This window comes from Portunus trituberculatus, chromosome 5 (genome assembly GCF_017591435.1).
Source record: "Portunus trituberculatus isolate SZX2019 chromosome 5, ASM1759143v1, whole genome shotgun sequence".
In the NCBI taxonomy this organism is placed as follows: domain Eukaryota; kingdom Metazoa; phylum Arthropoda; class Malacostraca; order Decapoda; family Portunidae; genus Portunus; species Portunus trituberculatus.
In genome coordinates, this window is record NC_059259.1 from 6,379,077 (window position 1) to 6,396,576 (window position 17,500).

Here is a 17,500-nt window from a genome sequence, read left to right on the forward strand (position 1 = left end):
TTATTGACATTAGGATGGGTCCATGGAGGTCAGAAGGTTAATGGCTACGTCTTCACCATTCTAATCCCCCACATGAGTTTCTGAAGCTGGACCAATATAAGATTTAACCCCCTTCAGTATTGGGGCACATTTTTACCTTGAGATTTATGTATGATTAGACCATTTTATTGACATTAGGAAGGGTCCGTGGAGGTCAGAAGATTAATGGCCACAGTCTTCCCCATTTTAATCCCCCACATGAGTTTCTGAAGCTGTATAAAATCACCAAATAGTCAACAGAGTGAATATGGGAACAAGTCATGGTAGTCTCATCAACTCCCCTCTTGTGTCTTCAGCCTCTTTCTCACCGCCGAAACGTTGCATCTCTTTCTTTCTTTTATCGTTATTTTCATGCTAACTGCTCTACTGATCTTGCTAACTGCATGCCTCCCCTCCTCCTGCACAAGGCTTTCTTCTTCCTCTCACCCCTATTCTGTCCAACTCCATAATGCAAGAGTTAACCTGTATCTTCAATCATTCACACCTTTCTCTGGTAAACTCTGGAACTCCCTCCCTCCCTGCTTCTGTATTTCCATCTTCCCACGACTTGCCCAAACTTTTGCCTAACTCTGTTGATCTGTAAGGGGACTGGCAATCAAAGGGACATTTTTATCTTTTTTATATTTCCGTTGCTCTTGGCCAGCTTCCCGTAAAAGAAGAAAAAAAAAATGGGACAAAGATCATCAGAAACCACAAATACTATTAAAACCTTGAATTTCTTAAGACTTGCATTAGAGAGAAAAAAAAAGAAAAATCAAATGAATAACTTAAAAGGAGAAAACCAAAAAAAAAGTAAAAAAAAAATAAAATAAGATAGATAAAATACAAACAAATTATAAACCAACATCAAGCCTTGTGCTATAAAACTTCAGACTTGTACTATTAAGGAATCTGGAAAATCAAGCGGGATGAAGCAAAAAAAAAAAAAAAAAAAGTAAAAAGAGTGGCAATAAAACCAGACATCATCACCTTGACCTAACCCAACCCATTCCAACTTAGCCACATAACACGCGGAGGAGGAGGAGGAGGAGGAGGAGGAGGAGGAGGAGGAGGAGGAGGACCAAAACAAGAACGAGAATGAGTATGATAAGAACGAGGAGGAGGAGAAGGAGGTAGTGGAGGAAGAGGACGAGAAGAAGAAGAAGAAGAAGAAGAAGAAGAAGAAGAAGAAGAAGAAGAAGAAGAAGAAGAAGAGGAACAAGAACAAGAAAAACGAATAAAAAGAAAAAAAAGCAGAGAAAAGCAGAAGAACAGAACACGAACAAGAAAAAGAAAACGAGAGACAAGAAGAAGCAAAACAACAAAAACAAAACAAAAGAAAGCAAGCAAGAAATAATAAAAGTAGGAAGAGAGGAAGGAAAAAAAAAACTAATAAATTCACCACAAATATCAGAAAATAATAGGGAGAGACAAGATGGCGGGAGATTTGAAGGGGAAATTACATGAAAAACAAGAATAAAGACAAGAAATATCAGGCTTCGTGGTGAGACAAGAGAAAATGGATGAAAAGAGGAAGAATGAATAAAAGAGAGAGAAAAATACAAGAGAACAATAGTAATGAGTAACTAGAAGAAATGTGAGGTTATGTGGTTAAGAGAGAGAGAGAGAGAGAGAGAGAGAGAGAGAGAGAGAGAGAGAGAAAAAATAGAAAAAAAAAAAAAACACGAAAAAAAAGAAAGAAAACGACTTGAAACATGAAACCAAATTAAATGAAAGCAAAAGATGAAAGAAAGAAAATAAGAAAGAAAACAAAGAAAACAGAAAAAAACCAAGATATGGAAAAACAGCAAATAAAAACGAGAAAAAAAACCATAAAATCATAAGAGGGGAAGAAAAATTATGATATTTGAATGCTGGAAGTTAAAAAAAAAAATAAATGGTTACAATGATCATTTTTGAACTTGAAGGAGCGCGGGCGTGTGAGTGGGTGGGTGGGAGGGGAGGGGAGTAAGAAGTGGGTGGGGGAGTGAAAGAGCGTGTGGGAAGAGAGAGAGAGAGAGAGAGAGAGAGAGAGAGAGAGAGAGAGAGAGAGAGAGAGAGAGAGAGAGAGAGAGAGAGAGTGAAGTTAATTAAGTTCACGTGATAGAGAGATTAGATTTATTAGTTTAGAGAAATTTGTGTTTATTTTGCTTTGTTGTTGTTGTTGTTGTTGTTGTTGTTGTTGTTGTTACTGTCTTCATTATTCTCCTTTCTTTCTCCTTCTTCTTCTTCTTCTTCTTCTTCCGTTTTTTTTTTTTTCTTCGTCCTCGTGCAGTCGTCTAATTATTGTGTGTTTAAGTGCATTGTTGTTCCCTCTCTCTCTCTCTCTCTCTCTCTCTCTCTCTCTCTCTCTCTCTCTCTCTCTCTCTCTCTCTCTCTCTCTCTCTCTCTCTCTCTCTCTCTCTCTCTCTCTCTCTCTCTCTCTCTCTCTCTCTCTCTCTCTCTTAAAACAACGAAAAGAGAAGAAAACAGATATGAAAGTAGCGTGTGTGTGTGTGTGTGTGTGTGTGTGTGTGTGTGTGTGTGTGTGTGTGTGTGTGTGTGTGTGTGTGTGTGTGTGTGTGTGTGTGTGTGTGTGTGTGTGTGTGTGTAACAAAGGCGTCAATCAACAAATCAATTATAATATCTCTCTCTCTCTCTCTCTCTCTCTCTCTCTCTCTCTCAAATTATGTTCCTGTCATTTTACGAGAGAGAGAGAGAGAGAGAGAGAGAGAGAGAGAGAGAGAGAGAGAGAGAGAGAGAGAGAGAGAGAGAGAGAGAAAAAAAAATGATGGGTAGGTAGGAAGGTAAGGACTCCAGATTGGGGGAGGGAGAGAGGAGGAGGAGGAGGAGGAGGAGGAGGAGGAGGAGGAGGAGGAGGAGGAGGAGGAGGAGGAGGAGGAGGAGGAGGAGGAGGAGCTACGTGGAAGAAGAAACCTCAGTACTCGCTCGGCTTCTCTTGTGAGTGTCAGGAAGTGTGAGTGTCTCTCCCTCTCTCTCTCTCTCTCTCTCTCTCTCTCTCTCTCTCTCTCTCTCTCTCTCACACACGCTCGGAAACCTAACTAGAAAAATAAATGAAAATTTGTGAGATTGGGAAAAAAAATGGAATCTGTCTAAATTTCATGTTAAATTTCCAGTTTGTCCAGTTTGTGTGTGTGTGTGTGTGTGTGTGTGTGTGTGTGTGTGTGTGTGTGTGTGTGTGTGTGTGTGTGTGTGTGTGTGTGTGTGTGTGTGTGTGTGTGTGTATGTGTATGCCATGTGCTAACCTCATGTGTACATAATGAAGATCTGTGTGTTTGTGTGTGTGTGTGTGTGTGTAAATTCTATCCACCACGTGTGTGTGTGTATACGAATTCTATGTGTGTATCTCGTTACGTACACGCAGCATCCGGCATCTGAGAGGACCTTCACACGCGCCTCCAGAAAATGTGTGTGCGTGTGCGTGTGTGTACGTGTCCATTCCCGCCGTCCATGTAAGTCTATGTGTACTTTCCCTTAGTGTGTATGTGTGTGTGTGTGTGTGTGTGTGTGTGTGTGTGTGTGTGTGTGTGTGTGTGTGTAGATCTAATTGAAAACATGTGCCTGACGGAAAATTTTGCACACACACACACACACACACACACACACACACAAGACAAACACTGCTATCGAGTCTAGCCTCACACATTTATTGCCAACAAACTCACGCTGAGCACAACATTTTGTCACCACAAGATTGGAAGTATTATGAAGGCAATCCTCTTAACAGGTGACAACAGCAACCTCCGGTATTTTTGTCTTGAAGCACAAGGATACTTAGGTAACCACATATGAGGAAGTGGCGATATTGAACCTTCAGTACTGGGACACATTTTTTTACCTTGAGATTTGGGTATAATAAGACGAATTTAGTGACATTAGTAGAGGTCTATGGAGATCAGAAGATTAATGGCCACAGTCTTCACTATTCTAATCCCCCACATGAGTTTCTGAAGCTGTATAAAGTCACCAAATAGTCACCAGAATGAATATGGAAACGTGTCCTGGTACTCAAGGGATTAATATTGTACATTTTTCTTATTCATTGCCTTACATTTCTGAATCATCGCAGGAGAAGACTTGGAGGGGAAAAAAAAACACTAACCCTGCATAAACATTTTTCTTAATCTCTTTAAGTAAAAAAAAGAAAGAAAAAAAGGAAAAGAAAGAAAAAACGATTCTGTAAAAAAAAAAAGAAAAAAGTAAAGAAAAGAAAAAGGAAAAGGAAAAGAAAGAAAAAAACTTGATTCTGTAAAAAATTGCCTCGTATTTTCTAATCTTCGTAGGTAGAGATAAAAAAAAAAAAAAAAAAAAACACTATCCCTATAAATATCTTACTGGTAATGTTCTCCAGCTTAAAAATGGAGGTGTGTGTGTGTGTGTGTGTGTGTGTGTGTGTGTGTGTGTGTGTGTGTGTGTGTGTGTGTAGGAGGTGATTCAACAGCTACTTAATCTTTCACACCAATCTTCCTAATGTTCTCAAGATCAAACATGAGTGGAGGAGATATGCGATAACAGTCAAATATTTAGCACACACATATATTCGCACCTTAATCTTTGTACAATACTGCATGTAAATATTTCTCTTTTAATCTTCTCAAGTTTGGCGTGACTAATGCAAACTATAATGTGTGTCGAGGAGGAAGATCTTGCTGGACAGAGGAGGATAAAAAGATAAGGAACCACATCAGGGAAGCGGTAAAACAGAGGCACACCTGACCTGACTTGACCTAAGCTGACCAAACCAAACCTAACCTAACTTAACCTAAATTGACCTGAATAAGATACAATAAAAAACAGATTACACAAATATTTTCTTGTTTATGTAATCTACACAACTAATATTTCCACGTTCATCTTAAATTTCAAGAAGACAAGATGTGTTAAATCGTTCAGTACTGAGACACATTTTTACCTTGAATTTTGTGTGTGATTGGACGAGTTTCTTTGCATCAGGAAGGGTCAGTGAAGGTCAAAAGATTAGTGGCCGGAGTCTTAACTATTCTGAATCCAACGTGAATTTCTGAAGCTGTCTAAACTGGCCAAATAGTAAGCAGAATGAATATGATAACGCGTCCTGGCACGGATGAGATTAATAGCAAAAAAGGAATCAACATCTTTCACCTTCTACACCAAGTTATATAAATCCTTTTCCTTTAACCCTTTCAGTACCATAACACGTTTCCACATTAATTTAGATTACTATTTGGTGATTTTATACACCTTCAAAAATCCAATGAAGACTGTGGCCATTAATCTTTTGACCTCCATAGACCCTTCTTAATGTCAATAAAATGGCCTAATCATACACAAAACTCAAGGTAGAAATGCATCCCAGTACTGAAAGGGTTAAAATAGTGAAGACTCTAGCTATTAATCTTCTGACCTCCATAGACCCTTCTTAATGTCAATAAAATGACCTAATCATACACAAAATTCAAGGTAGAAATGCGTCTCAGTTCTGAAGGGGGCTAATCACGTCAAGAGCAAGACAGGGAAAACTACAAGGTATGTCTAGAAGAATGATTTAATGGTGGCAATGATGATGTAGCGTGTCTGAAGCAGGCGGAGCGGTAAAGGTGAGAGAAACAGGATAGGAGAAAGCTGGTCATAATTTGCCGGTAGTGAACTGGAGCCAAGACAGTGAGGTCGTAATGGTGGTGGTGGTGGTGATGGTGGTGGTTAGCTCTTGAGGAATGAGGCTCTAGTGTGTTGTGGCGCGTGTTGTGGTTTTAATGGGCGTTAGAGCCACTGTGGGGAGTTGTTGTTGTTGTTGTTGTTGTTGTTGTTGTTGATGGTGGTGGTGGTGGTGGTGATACTGCAGCTGCTGTCACTTTTTTTCCGTCTTCTTCTTTTCCTTCTTCTCTTCTCCTTCTTCTTCTTCTTCTTCTTCTTCTTCTTCTTCTTCTTCTTCACCTCCTCCTCCTCTTCTTCACCTCCTCCTCGTCTTCCTCCTCTCTTCCTTAATCTTCTTCCTTTACTTATCATTCTCACTCTCCACCATGACCACCTCCTCCCATCCTCCCCCAGCCTCTTCACGCATGCAATCCACACTCCCCTTACAATGCAGCGCCAGGCAGCAGACAGGTCACCACGTGCTGCCCTCTAGCGGTGGTACGGCCGCTCTCTTACACATGCAACCTTTCTTGAACATTGCACGTCCATCCACTACTTCTCAATTGTGTTTTTGCATAGTTCCAGTGACAGATTAATGATATTTCAACCTTGCTAAGAGGAGAAATGTTTATAAATGAGGGTGTACAATTGAGTTATAGATAGTAAGGATTATTTGTTAATTTTTCAAGGGTGTTTTTGTGGTTCTGGTGACAGATTAACAATATTTCTACCTTACTAACAGGAGAAACACTTTTGAGAACCTGTCTGGTCGTTCCTTTCGTGGTGAGGGAGCAGAGCGTTTCAAAATGCGTCTTTTTTAAACCAGTGACAAGTTTTCAAGCTTTTTTCACGGCTATAGCGACAGATTAACGACATATCAACCCTAAATAAGGCTGATCATCTCTGTGGGCTTGACAAAAAAAGAGTAGTTTCAGAAAATGTCCTTTTAAGAAGAAACAGAAGGTTTTCAAGAGTGTTTTTATGGTTATAGCGACATATTAACGACATTTCAACATTACTAACTTGAGAAACCCTTGAAAACCTGAGAGAGAGAGAGAGAGAGAGAGGAGTAGGAGCAGGGGAACATTTCTAAACACATCCTTCGTTTATTCCCTCCTCGTGTTGGCTACAGACTTTTCCATTCCCCTGACTGACAGCAACACACAGACTCCTCTATCGCACACCAAACCCTTCCTGCTTCTCTCCTTTTGGGCGCAGGGTGACTGAGGGCAACACTAAATAAAATAACCAGGTGTATTAAAGTATATGCTGCTGAAGAGAGATAAGAGCAAGGTTATAAGGTCGATAGCACTGATGATAAGGAAATAAGAGAGGAGAGAAGGAGGATGAGACAAGAGAATAAAGAGAAGAGAAAATAAGGAATAATAAAGAATGAGGAGAAGAGGGAAAGAAGGGTAATAGAATGGAAAGATAAGAAGAAATAGAAGAATGAAGATAAATAGACGAGGGAGAAAGGAAGAAGGTGGCGAATGAGAGGAAGAGAAAAGGGAAGGAAAGAGAAAGAAGAAGAGGGAGAGGAGAGGGAGAACAGGAAAAAAAAATAATGAAAAGGAAATGTGAGGCAATAGAAAAGAGAGGAAGAAGAGAAGAAATAAAAGAAAGAAAAAGGAGGAGAGAAGGAAGGAGGAAGGTGAGGAGGGAAAGAAAAAAAGGTAAGGAAAGAAAGAGAAAGAAGAGGGAGAGAGGAAAAAATAATGAAAATTCAATAAATAAGGCAATATAATAGAGATAAAAAGAGAAGAAATGGAATAGAGGAAAGAATTAGGAGGAAAGGAGGGAAAAAGGAGGACGGTGAGGAGAGTAAAGAGGGCGAAAAGAAAAATAAGAGAAACAAGAGTAAAGTAATAGGATAAAGAAAGAAGAGAAGAGAAGGAATAGAAGAAAGAATAAGGCGAGGGAGAGACAAGAAGGAGAAAAAGGTGAAGAGGATGGAAGGAAGAGAAAAGGCGAGAAAAGAGAGGGAAAGAAGAGGGAGAGAAGAGAAGAAAATGAAAAAAAATGATAAAAAGGAAATAGAGTGAGGAAACTGATGAAGAAGGAATAAAAGAAAGAGATGAATGAAACAAGAAATAGGTGAGAAAATTAAAGATTATGAACGAAAGAGAGAGATAGAAGAAAATGAAGATAATAGATGAAGGAGAAAGAGAAAGAAGGAGTGTAGAGAAGAGCTAAAGGTGAGAATACTGATAATAATGAAGAAAAAAGAAAGAAAGAAGAGACAAAGAGGAAAAAATTGATGATAAAGAAATGGAAGAGATAAAGAGAGAGAAAACTTATGATAAATAGAAAGAGAAAGAAAAGAAAAATAAAGAAGGAAGAAAAATATAGCAATGAGAGAAAAGAAGAAAAGAGGAGACAGGGAGAGGAAACTAATGATAAAAGAAAGAAAGAAAGAAAGAAAGAAAGAAAGAAAAGGGAAAATAAATATGAAATGATAATGGAAAAATAAGTGAAAGAAGAAATAGGAAGAGAAAAAATCAAATAAAGAAAGAGAGAGAAAAAAAGAGAAAAAAAATCATAAATAAGAAGAAATAGAAAAAAGAATAAAAGGGAAAGAGGAGATGAAGAAAGAAGAGATAAGGAAGAGAGATAAGGAAAAGAGATGAGGAAAAGAGATGAGGAAAAATAAATAAGGAAAGAGACAAGGAAAAGATAAGGAAAAAGAAATAAGGAAAAAGAAATACAGGAAAACAGATACGGAAAAGAGAGAAGGAAAAAAGAAAAAAACAAAAGAACATAAAAAGAGAAAAAAAAAAAATAAAACAGAAAAAGAAGGAGGAGAAAAGAGGTGAGAAAACACGATAATGAAAGAAAATAGAAGCAAAATCAAACACACAAATACAATAATAAGAAAAACGACCTGAAAAAACACGTAGCAATCTTGTACTAAACACTCACATTTGCACCAATCACATTTATCCTCACCACTCACAAATTCCCACCAGTCACATATTCTCACCAATCACGTATGCAGTCACTAATCATTTCAATTTTCACCAATCACCTCCATTTGTGCATCCTTCCAATCTTACGTTAAAGTCTCTAATATTCGTAAACTGAGTAATCTTCCATTTAAGTGGTTACGTTTCCTGGTTCGTGTCTGTGGTTGTAGTAGTAGTAGTAGTAGTAGTAGTAGTAGTAGTAGTAGTGTGTGTGTGTGTGTGTGTTCTTCTCCTTCCCTTCCTTTCTTCCTCTTCTCCCTTCCTTCCTTTCCCTCACCCGTTCCTTCCTCTTCTTCTTCCCTTCTCTCTCTTTCCTTTCCTTGTTTCACCCCTTCTTCTCTTCCCTTCTCTTTCCTTCCTTTATCTATCTTCACTTCTTCCCTTCTCTCAACCCAGCCTTCTCTTCCTCTTCCCTTTCCTTCTCTTCTTTTTCCTTCCTTTCCTTCAATCCTTTCTTTTCCTTCCCTTCTTCAGTTCTTCTCTTCTCTTCCCTTCCCTTTCTCTTCCTTCACCTCAATCCTTCCTTCCTTTTTTTCTCCTCTTCCATCCTTTTCCTTCTATTGTCTCAGCTCTTCTCTTCTCTTCTCTTCCCTTTCCTTTCTTTATCTCATTTCTTCCCTTCCTTTTCCTCTCCTTCCTTTCTTTTCCTTCGATTGTCTCAGCCCTTCTCCTTTCCTTCCCTTCCTTCCCTTCCTCTTCCCTCTTTCTTCCCTCGCTTCACCCCTTCTCATCTCTTCCCTCCCTAATTATCTCTTCCCTTCCCCCTCCTTCAGTCCTTCTCTCCACCGCCAGCCAACCACCGTGTCCCATCTCCCGCGCCATACAATCACACGTCACCTGTCACCTGTCACCTGGAATCTCTACCTGTTTACCTGTAATTTACGATCTTCTGTGATTACTCAGCCTAAGAGATTTGTACCTGAAATATGTCCGTTTTTTCTCTCTTTTTCTCTGTTTCTGTCTCTCTGTCTCTATCTGTCTGTCTGTCTCTCGCTCTCTCTCTGTGTGTGTGTGTGTGTGTGTGTGTGTGTGTGTGTGTGTGTGTGATTCATTTCCTCGGTCGTTTGCTGGTCACCCAGCCAAGCTCAGAGCTCATTGACCGATCTTCGGGTAGGACTGAAACCACAACACACTCCACACACCGGGAAAGCAAGGCCACAACCCCTCGAGTTACATCCCGTACCTATTTACTGCCAGGTGAACACACCCACACATTAAGATACTTGCCCATTTGCCTCGCCACTTACCGGGATTCGAACCCGGCCTCTCGATTGTGAGTCGAGCGTGCTAACCACTACACTACGCGGTGTGTGTGTGTGTGTGTGTGTGTGTGTGTGTGTGTGTGTGTGTGTGTGTGTGTGTGTGTGTGTGTGTGTGTGTGTGTGTATAGTACCTGTAGGTAACTTGAAGAGTACTGGAAGCGCTGTTAAGCTTCCACCCATTAGTGGCGCAGGAAATTATAATTATAGTGGTGGGCATATTAGGACCCATATCACCGCCCAAGCGCATCTTTGGCGTAACCATCTAGAAATTGGGTATCCTGGTGACACGTAGGTAACTTTGAACCACTCCACAAATGGCAAAGTGTCAAGGCCATACTTGGTGGGGTTCCAAGCTATACGCGTGGACGTGAGCCCGATCCCACGCTCGCCATCTCATCCACTACGTCACCGTCTGTATGTGTGTGTGTGTGTGTGTGTGTGTGTGTGTGTGTTCACTGTTTGATCTGCTGCAGTCTCTGACGAGACAGCCAGACGTTACCCTACGGAGCGAGCTCAGAACTCATTATTTCCGATCTTCGGATAGGCCTGAGACCAGGCACACACCACACACCGGGACAACAAGGTCACAACTCCTCGATTTACATCCTGTACCTACTCACTGCTAGGTGAACACCAACTACACGTGAAAGGAGACACACCCAAATATCTCCACCCGGCCGGGGAATCGAACCCCGGTCTTCTGGCTTGTGAAGCCAGCGCTCTAACCACTGAGCTACCGGGCTGTGTGTGTGTGTGTGTGTGTGTGTGTGTGTGTGTGTGTGTGTGTGTGTGTGTGTGTGTGTGTGTGTGTGTGTGTGTGTGTGTGACAGGCACACACACAGATACATAAGAATAAATAAATAAACAGATACAGGCAGACAAACACACATAGACAAATACAACAAACAAAACAGTCATACAAACATAAAGAAAAGAACAAAAAAAAAAAAAAAGACAGACAGATGGATAAAAATGAGGGAAACAAATGAATAACAACGAAAGAAGAAAACAAAAACAGACAGAAAAAATACACAAAAAAAGAAGACAGGAAAAGAAAAAAAGGAAAACAACAGAAATCCAAGCAACACAAAGGGACAACACAACATTTGATAGTGAAAATAAAGAAGAAAAGAAGAAAAAAAAGAAAGGAAATGGAAGAGAAGAGAGAGAGAGAGAGAGAGAGAGAGAGAGAGAGAGAGAGAGAGAGAGAGAGAGAGAGAGAGATGTGGGATAAAGAAGAAGATGAGGTTGGGAGATTAGAAGAGGAGGTAATTCGAGTATATAGAGGAGGAGGAGGAGGAGGAGGAGGAGGAGGAGGAGGAGGAGGAGGAGGAGGAGGAGGAGGGAAAGGAAGACACGTACTATTTTTTTTTTCTAAGGCAATTGTTTCACTTAATATACTTTGTGTGTGTGTGTGTGTGTGTGTGTGTGTGTGTGTGTGTGTGTGTGTGTGTGTGTGTGTGTGTGTGTGTGTGTGTGTGTGTGTGTGTGTGTCTAGGTCATGGGAATCTTGCTTTCATTCATGATTACTCGTCCATTTTCTTCATCGTCATCATCTTCTTCTTCTTCTTTCTTGTTTTTCTTCTCTTTTAAACACGTAATTATGGGAAGTCAAATAACAGACTATCTTCTCTCCTCCTCCTCCTCCTCCTCCTCCTCCTCCTCCTCCTCCTCCTCCTCTTTTTTTCACTCACATCAACATTCATAAATCTTTCTTTATTCTTTACCTTCTCAACCAATTTGTCTTATATAATTCCCCCCTTCCCCCACCTCTCTCTCTCTCTCTCTCTCTCTCTCTCTCTCTCTCTCTCTCTCTCTCTCTCTCTCTCTCTCTCATACACAAGGCAGTCGCTCTGTACACAGGCATCACCATTCCTTTCACGAACTCTTCACCAGAGAGTCCTTAAGAGTCCTAATGGTGTCCTTGGCGCGGTGTTCCTATGCTCCTCTCGTATTAACAATCAATGGGGCGAAAAATTTGTCAATGGTGTTGCATATCTTCACCAGAGAGTCCTTAAGAGTCCTAATGGTGTCCTTGGCGCGGTGTTCCTATGCTCCTCTCGTATTGACAAGCAATGGAGCGAAAAATTTGTCAATGGTGTTGCATATCTTAGCTTGCTTGTGTTGAGAGAGGTGTTGTGTGTGTGTGGGGGGGGTGTTGGTGGGGATTGTGTCTTCTTGCTTTTGTATCCTGTTTTTGTTACCATTTTTTATTGTATTTCTGCTTTTTTTGTGTTGCTTGGGCTGGTTGTGTTGTGTGTTGGTTGGTGGGGAGTGTGCCTTCTTGCTTTTGTATCCTGTTTTTCTTATGTTTCTGGTTGTATTTCTGTTTTTTTTTTTGTGTGTGTTGCTTATTTGATGAAGCGCTTGGTTGTGTTGTGTTGAAAGTGTTGTGTGTGTGTGTGTAGGGTGTTGGTTGGTGGGGAGTGTGTGTTCTTCCTTTTGTATCCTGTTTTTGGTACACTTCTCGTTCTATTTCTGTCTTATTTTACTATTTTCTCTCTCTCTCTCTTCTGTTTTCTTTTCTTCTCTCTTCTCTTCTCTATCTTTGTTTTGTTTCATTTCTTCCTTCTTTGTATTTGTTTGAGTTTGAGTACATAAGTAGTAGTAGTAGTAGTAGTAGTAGTAGTAGTAGTAGTAGTAGTAGTAGTAGTAGTAGTAGTAGTAGTAGTAGTAGTAGTGGTAATGGTGATGATAGTTGTAATGGTGGTGGTGGTGGTGGTGGTGGTGAAGGATAGCCATGTAATGATGATGAATGGGTGCAATCATTGGCCATATCATTACTCCCCCACTCGCCCAGTTCATCCCAGATCAAACTGTAAACAACCCAGATTTATAAGACGAAAATTTTAGAGGGCCAAGATTTTAAACAGCCAAGATTTTAAACAGAGAAGATTTTAAACAGCCAATATTTTAAACGGGAAGATTTTAAACAGCCAAAATATCTAAATAAGCGGGATTTTAAACAGGGTAGGTTCCAGACAGCTAAGATTTTAAACAAGGAGGAATTTAAACATGCAAAAAATCAAGACAGCTAATATTTCACACACACACAAAAAAAACAAGGAAAACTACAACACTTAATAACTCAAACACCAACAATATATCACCAAAAACTCAAACAAAATAGAAAAAAAAGAACACACAAAAAACTGCAACACTCAGTAATCCAAACAACAAAATTACGTAGCCAGAAACTCAAAGAAAACAGGAAAAAAAACACCACAAAACAAACTGCAACACTAGATAACTCAAACAACAACAAGGCATAACCAGAAACTCAAAACAAAATATGAAAAAAGAAGAAAAACACAAAAAACTACAACACTCGATAATCCAAACAACAACAACATGCAACAGAAAACTCAAACACACACAGGAAAAAAGGAAACCAACATGAAAACAAGGAAAAACAAAAAAAAAAACAATAATTTAAACAACAAAACCTTCACTTAACAAAACCCACAAATACCTCAAATTTCATACAAGGAATCCAAACCACATATAAACACAGTGTTAGTGAAGAAGAAGAAGAAGAAGAAGAAGAAAAAAGATGATGATGATGATGATGATGATGATAATGATGAAGAAGAAAAGAAGAAGAAGTACAAGAAGAAGAAGATGATGATGATGAAGAAGATGATGATGAAGAAGAAAAAGAAGTAGAACAAGAACAAGAACAAGAACAAGAAGAACAAGAACAAGAACAAGAACAAGAACAAGAATAAGAACAAGAAGAACAACAACAACAACAAGAACAGGAACAAGAAGAAGAAGAAGAAGAAGAAGAAGAAGAAGAAGAGTAAGATTCCATTACGACACACTGCCTTTGAGAATGGGTTGTGATGACAGGAAGATGGAGATACGAGAAATACAATAGAGATTAATGCAATAGAGATAAGAGAAATATGGTGGAGATTAATGCAAGTAATTTCTGATCGTCAAGTTACAATATGAAAATAAGAAGAAAATGAATGTAATAGTTTCAGAATGGGGCGAAGAAAAGAACGAAAGATAAATGAAGGAATAAGTAAGAAAGACGAAAGATAACAAACAACAAACGAGAATAGAAGAAAAAAAAAGAAAAAAAAGAAAAAATATAATAAAAAGAAGACAATTTTTTCATCAAGACAAACAAGAAGTCACCAAACAAACAAAACAAAACAAACAAAAACAGATAAAAAAAAAAAATAAAAATAATAAAACAATAAGAGAAAAATTTTAAAAACAAGACAATTTTCTTCACTAAGACAAACAAGAAGTCACCAATATCACAAAAAAAAATAAACAAAAACAAAAAAAAAAAAAAAACAAAAAATTATAGTAAAGACAATTTTTTTCACCAAGACAAACAAGAAGTCACCAGCATCACAACACTTCACTCCCTTCATCACCAACACAACTTCCCCGCCAAAAGTGACCCCAAGTGACATTGTAGCCCAGTAGAGACGCGAACCCTGATAAACTCAATGGCAACTCACCTTAATGACAGCTCGGGGCAAGACAAGCGTAAGAATCCCCTTGCTTACTGAGTGAAATTACGATAAGAACAGCCATTATCTCTCTCTCTCTCTCTCTCTCTCTCTCTCTCTCTCTCTCTCTCTCTCTCTCTTTCTCTCTCGTAGCTTCCCAGGAGATGGTGGTGGTGGTGGTGGTATTGGAGGAGGAGGAGGAGGAGGAGGAGGAGGAGGAGGAGGAGGAGGAGGAGGAGGAGGAGGAGAAGGCAAAGCAGAAGGAGAAGGAGAAGGAGAAGGAGAAGGAGAAGGAGGAGAAGAGAAATTGTGATGGACATCATATTCTCAAGCAAGAAGAGAGAGAGAGAGAGAGAGAGAGAGAGAGAGAGACTTTTTTATGGTTTCAACACCAATATGATGATTAGTTAAGTGACTCTCTCTCTCTCTCTCTCTCTCTCTCTCTCTCTCTCTCTCTCTCTCTCTAAGGATGTTATTTGTTTTTTTCCTTATTATTTTACTTTCTCGTCAGTCTAGTTTTTCATCAAGTATTCTAAGATATTGATGCTAAATATAGTGAGGAGGAGGAGGAGGAGAAGGAGGAGGTCTTGTTGCTCCTGTTCTTGTTTATCATCATCTTCTTCTTTCTTCTTTCTTCGTATATTTTTTATTCCTTTATTTCTTATTCTTCCTTTTTTTTTGTCTTTTTTTTTCTTATTTCATTCTCTATTTTCTTATTATTCAGCTTTCTCTCTTATCTTCATCTTCTTCTTCTTCTTCCTGTTCTTCTTCTTCTCCTCTACTTACACCTCTTCCACCTCCATCTTCACCTCCACATCCTCCTCCACCACCTCCACCTTCACCTCCCTTCTCCTTCTCCTCTTCCTCCTTCTCCTTCTCCTCCTCCTCCTCCTCCATCAACATCTCCACCTCCACATCCTTCTTCTCCTCCGCATCCATCTCCACCTACTCCTACTCCTTTTCCACCACCTCCACATTCACCTCCCTTCTCCTTCTCCTCCTCCTCCTCCTCCTCCTCCTCCTCCTCCTCTTCGTGGAAAGAATTTGAGAACTTAAATAAAAAAACGATAAAAAAACGCATTACACAAGATTAAAATTTCACTCTCTCTCTCTCTCTCTCTCTCTCTCTCTCTCTCTCTCTCTCTCTCTCTCTCTCTCTCTCTCACTTATACTTATCACCTTCATTTATTTTCACTAGTTTCTCTTTTTTAGTTTCTCTTTTTCTCTTCCTTCCTTCCTTCCTTCCTTCCTTCCTTCCTTTTTTCCTTCCCTCCTTCCTTCCTTCTTTCCTTTTTTCCTTCCTTCCTTCCATCCTTCCTTATTTCCTTCCTTCCTTCCTTCTTTCCTTTCTTCCTTCCTTCCTTCCTTCCTTCTTTCCTTTCCTTCTTCCTTCCTTCCTTCCTTCCTTCCTTCCTTCCTTCCTTCCTTCCTTCCTTCCTTCCCTCCTTCCTTCCTCCTCTCCTCCAGTCACGTGTCTTCACCTGGTTGTGGCTTCAGATTTGGTTTACCTGTGAAACTTAATTACTTGAGGTGTGTGTGTGTGTGTGTGTGTGTGTGTGTGTGTGTGTGTGTGTGTGTGTGTGTGTGTGTGTGTGTGTGTGTGTGTGTGTGTGTGTGTGTGTGTTTTCATTATTTGTTTCTTCATTTTTTCTTATTGTCATTCTATTAATTGCATTCTCTTCATTCCTTCCTTCTTGTTTGACATGAGAGAGAGAGAGAGAGAGAGAGAGAGAGAGAGAGAGAGAGAGAGAGAGAGAGAGAGAGAGAGAGACACTAGCTAATTACCTAATTTGTAATTGTAAGAGACTGTCTAATTTGCACCTGGCGGCAAGTGTAATTAACCTGTCAGTCAGCCCCGGCAAACTAGCGGCTTACCTGTCCACCTGCAGGTAAACTCTAATTAAAAACTTCACGAGAAAAATTTCACCTGTGCTCTCAATATCTGCACAGGTGAAACGCCACGAAAAACAAACAAGAAAAAGAAAAGAGCAACAACAATAACAACAATAACAACAACAAAACGAGGAGGAGGAGGAGATGAATAAGAAAAGGAAGAACAAGAAGGAGAAGAACAAGAACAAGAGGAAGAGGAAGAAGAACAACAACAACAATAAGAAGAAGAAGAAGAAGAAGAAGAAGAAGAAGAAGAAGAAGAAGAAGAAGAAGAAGAAGGGAAAAAGAAGAAGAAGAAGAAGAAGAGGTCGAAATAATTAGCTTAACCTTCATCTTTACTGCCTAAAAAGAAAGTTAGAAAATGACAAAAGGAAAGTCGGTAAATATCTTTCAAAAAAAAAAAAAAAACAAAAAAAACACTAATTATCTTTCAAAAAAATACAAAAAAAGACAAAATTAATCCCAAAGAGACGTTCACAAATTCACCTTTCCTCACCTGTCCTCACTAGTAAACCAATAAACAACCAAAATCTTCACCTATTCTCACCTGTGTTCACCTGTCCTCACTAGTAAACCAATAAACAACCAAAATCTTCACCTGTTCTCACCTGTGTTCACCTGTACCCACTAGTAAACCAATAAACAACCAAAATCTTCACCTATTCTCACCTGTGTTCACCTGTCCTCACTAGTAAACCAATAAACAACCAAAATCTCACCTGTTCTCACCTGTGTTCACCTGTACTCACCTGTGTTCACCTTAAATAATGAGACATGGGTTTCCGATCACACCTGGCCACTGTTGTCTTAATCACCTGGCCACCATTCCTCTATCTTCACCACCATTATTCACCTGGCTAATATTACCACCTGCGTCACTATCCAGGATTTATCAGAGTAGGAGCCGTGTACCTGTGTGTTACATATCAAGGTGAGGGATGAGACAGGTGACAGGTGGCACTACATCACGGTGACAGGTGCGTTTGAGGCTCTAATTAATGGGAACACCTGAATTTCTTTCCTTTTCTATTTTTATTTTTTTTTTTTTTTTAGTATTTATTTTATTTACTTATTTATTTATTTTCTTATTTTCTTTATTTCTTATTTTCTATTTTTTTCTATTTGTTTATCTATTTTTGTTTTGTGTGTGTGTGTCTATCTGTATTTTCTATCTAGACCTTATTTTCTGCCCTCTCTCTCTCTCTCTCTCTCTCTCTCTCTCTCTCTCTCTCTCTCTTTCTCACAGCAGTTATAAAACCACGAAAGGCAAATAAGGAAA

The 17,500-nt window shown here is 39.4% G+C and overlaps 1 protein-coding gene across 3 annotated transcripts in view; it reads left to right on the forward strand.

Moving 5' to 3' along the window:
* Positions 1-2,999: 2,999 nt before the first annotated feature.
* Positions 3,000-17,500, forward strand: part of LOC123513196 (R-spondin-4-like) — a 67,372-nt gene continuing 52,871 nt past the window's right edge. The window contains exons 1-2 of one of the 3 annotated variants that reach the window (XM_045270182.1): positions 3,000-3,470; positions 3,746-3,796. In XM_045270182.1, coding sequence (XP_045126117.1) covers positions 3,278-3,470; positions 3,746-3,796 — 244 coding nt within the window. In that variant the 5' untranslated portion in view covers positions 3,000-3,277. Of the gene's footprint in view, positions 3,471-3,610; positions 3,797-17,500 lie in introns of those variants that run through there. The other 2 variants (XM_045270191.1, XM_045270210.1) reach the window with 2 other exon arrangements.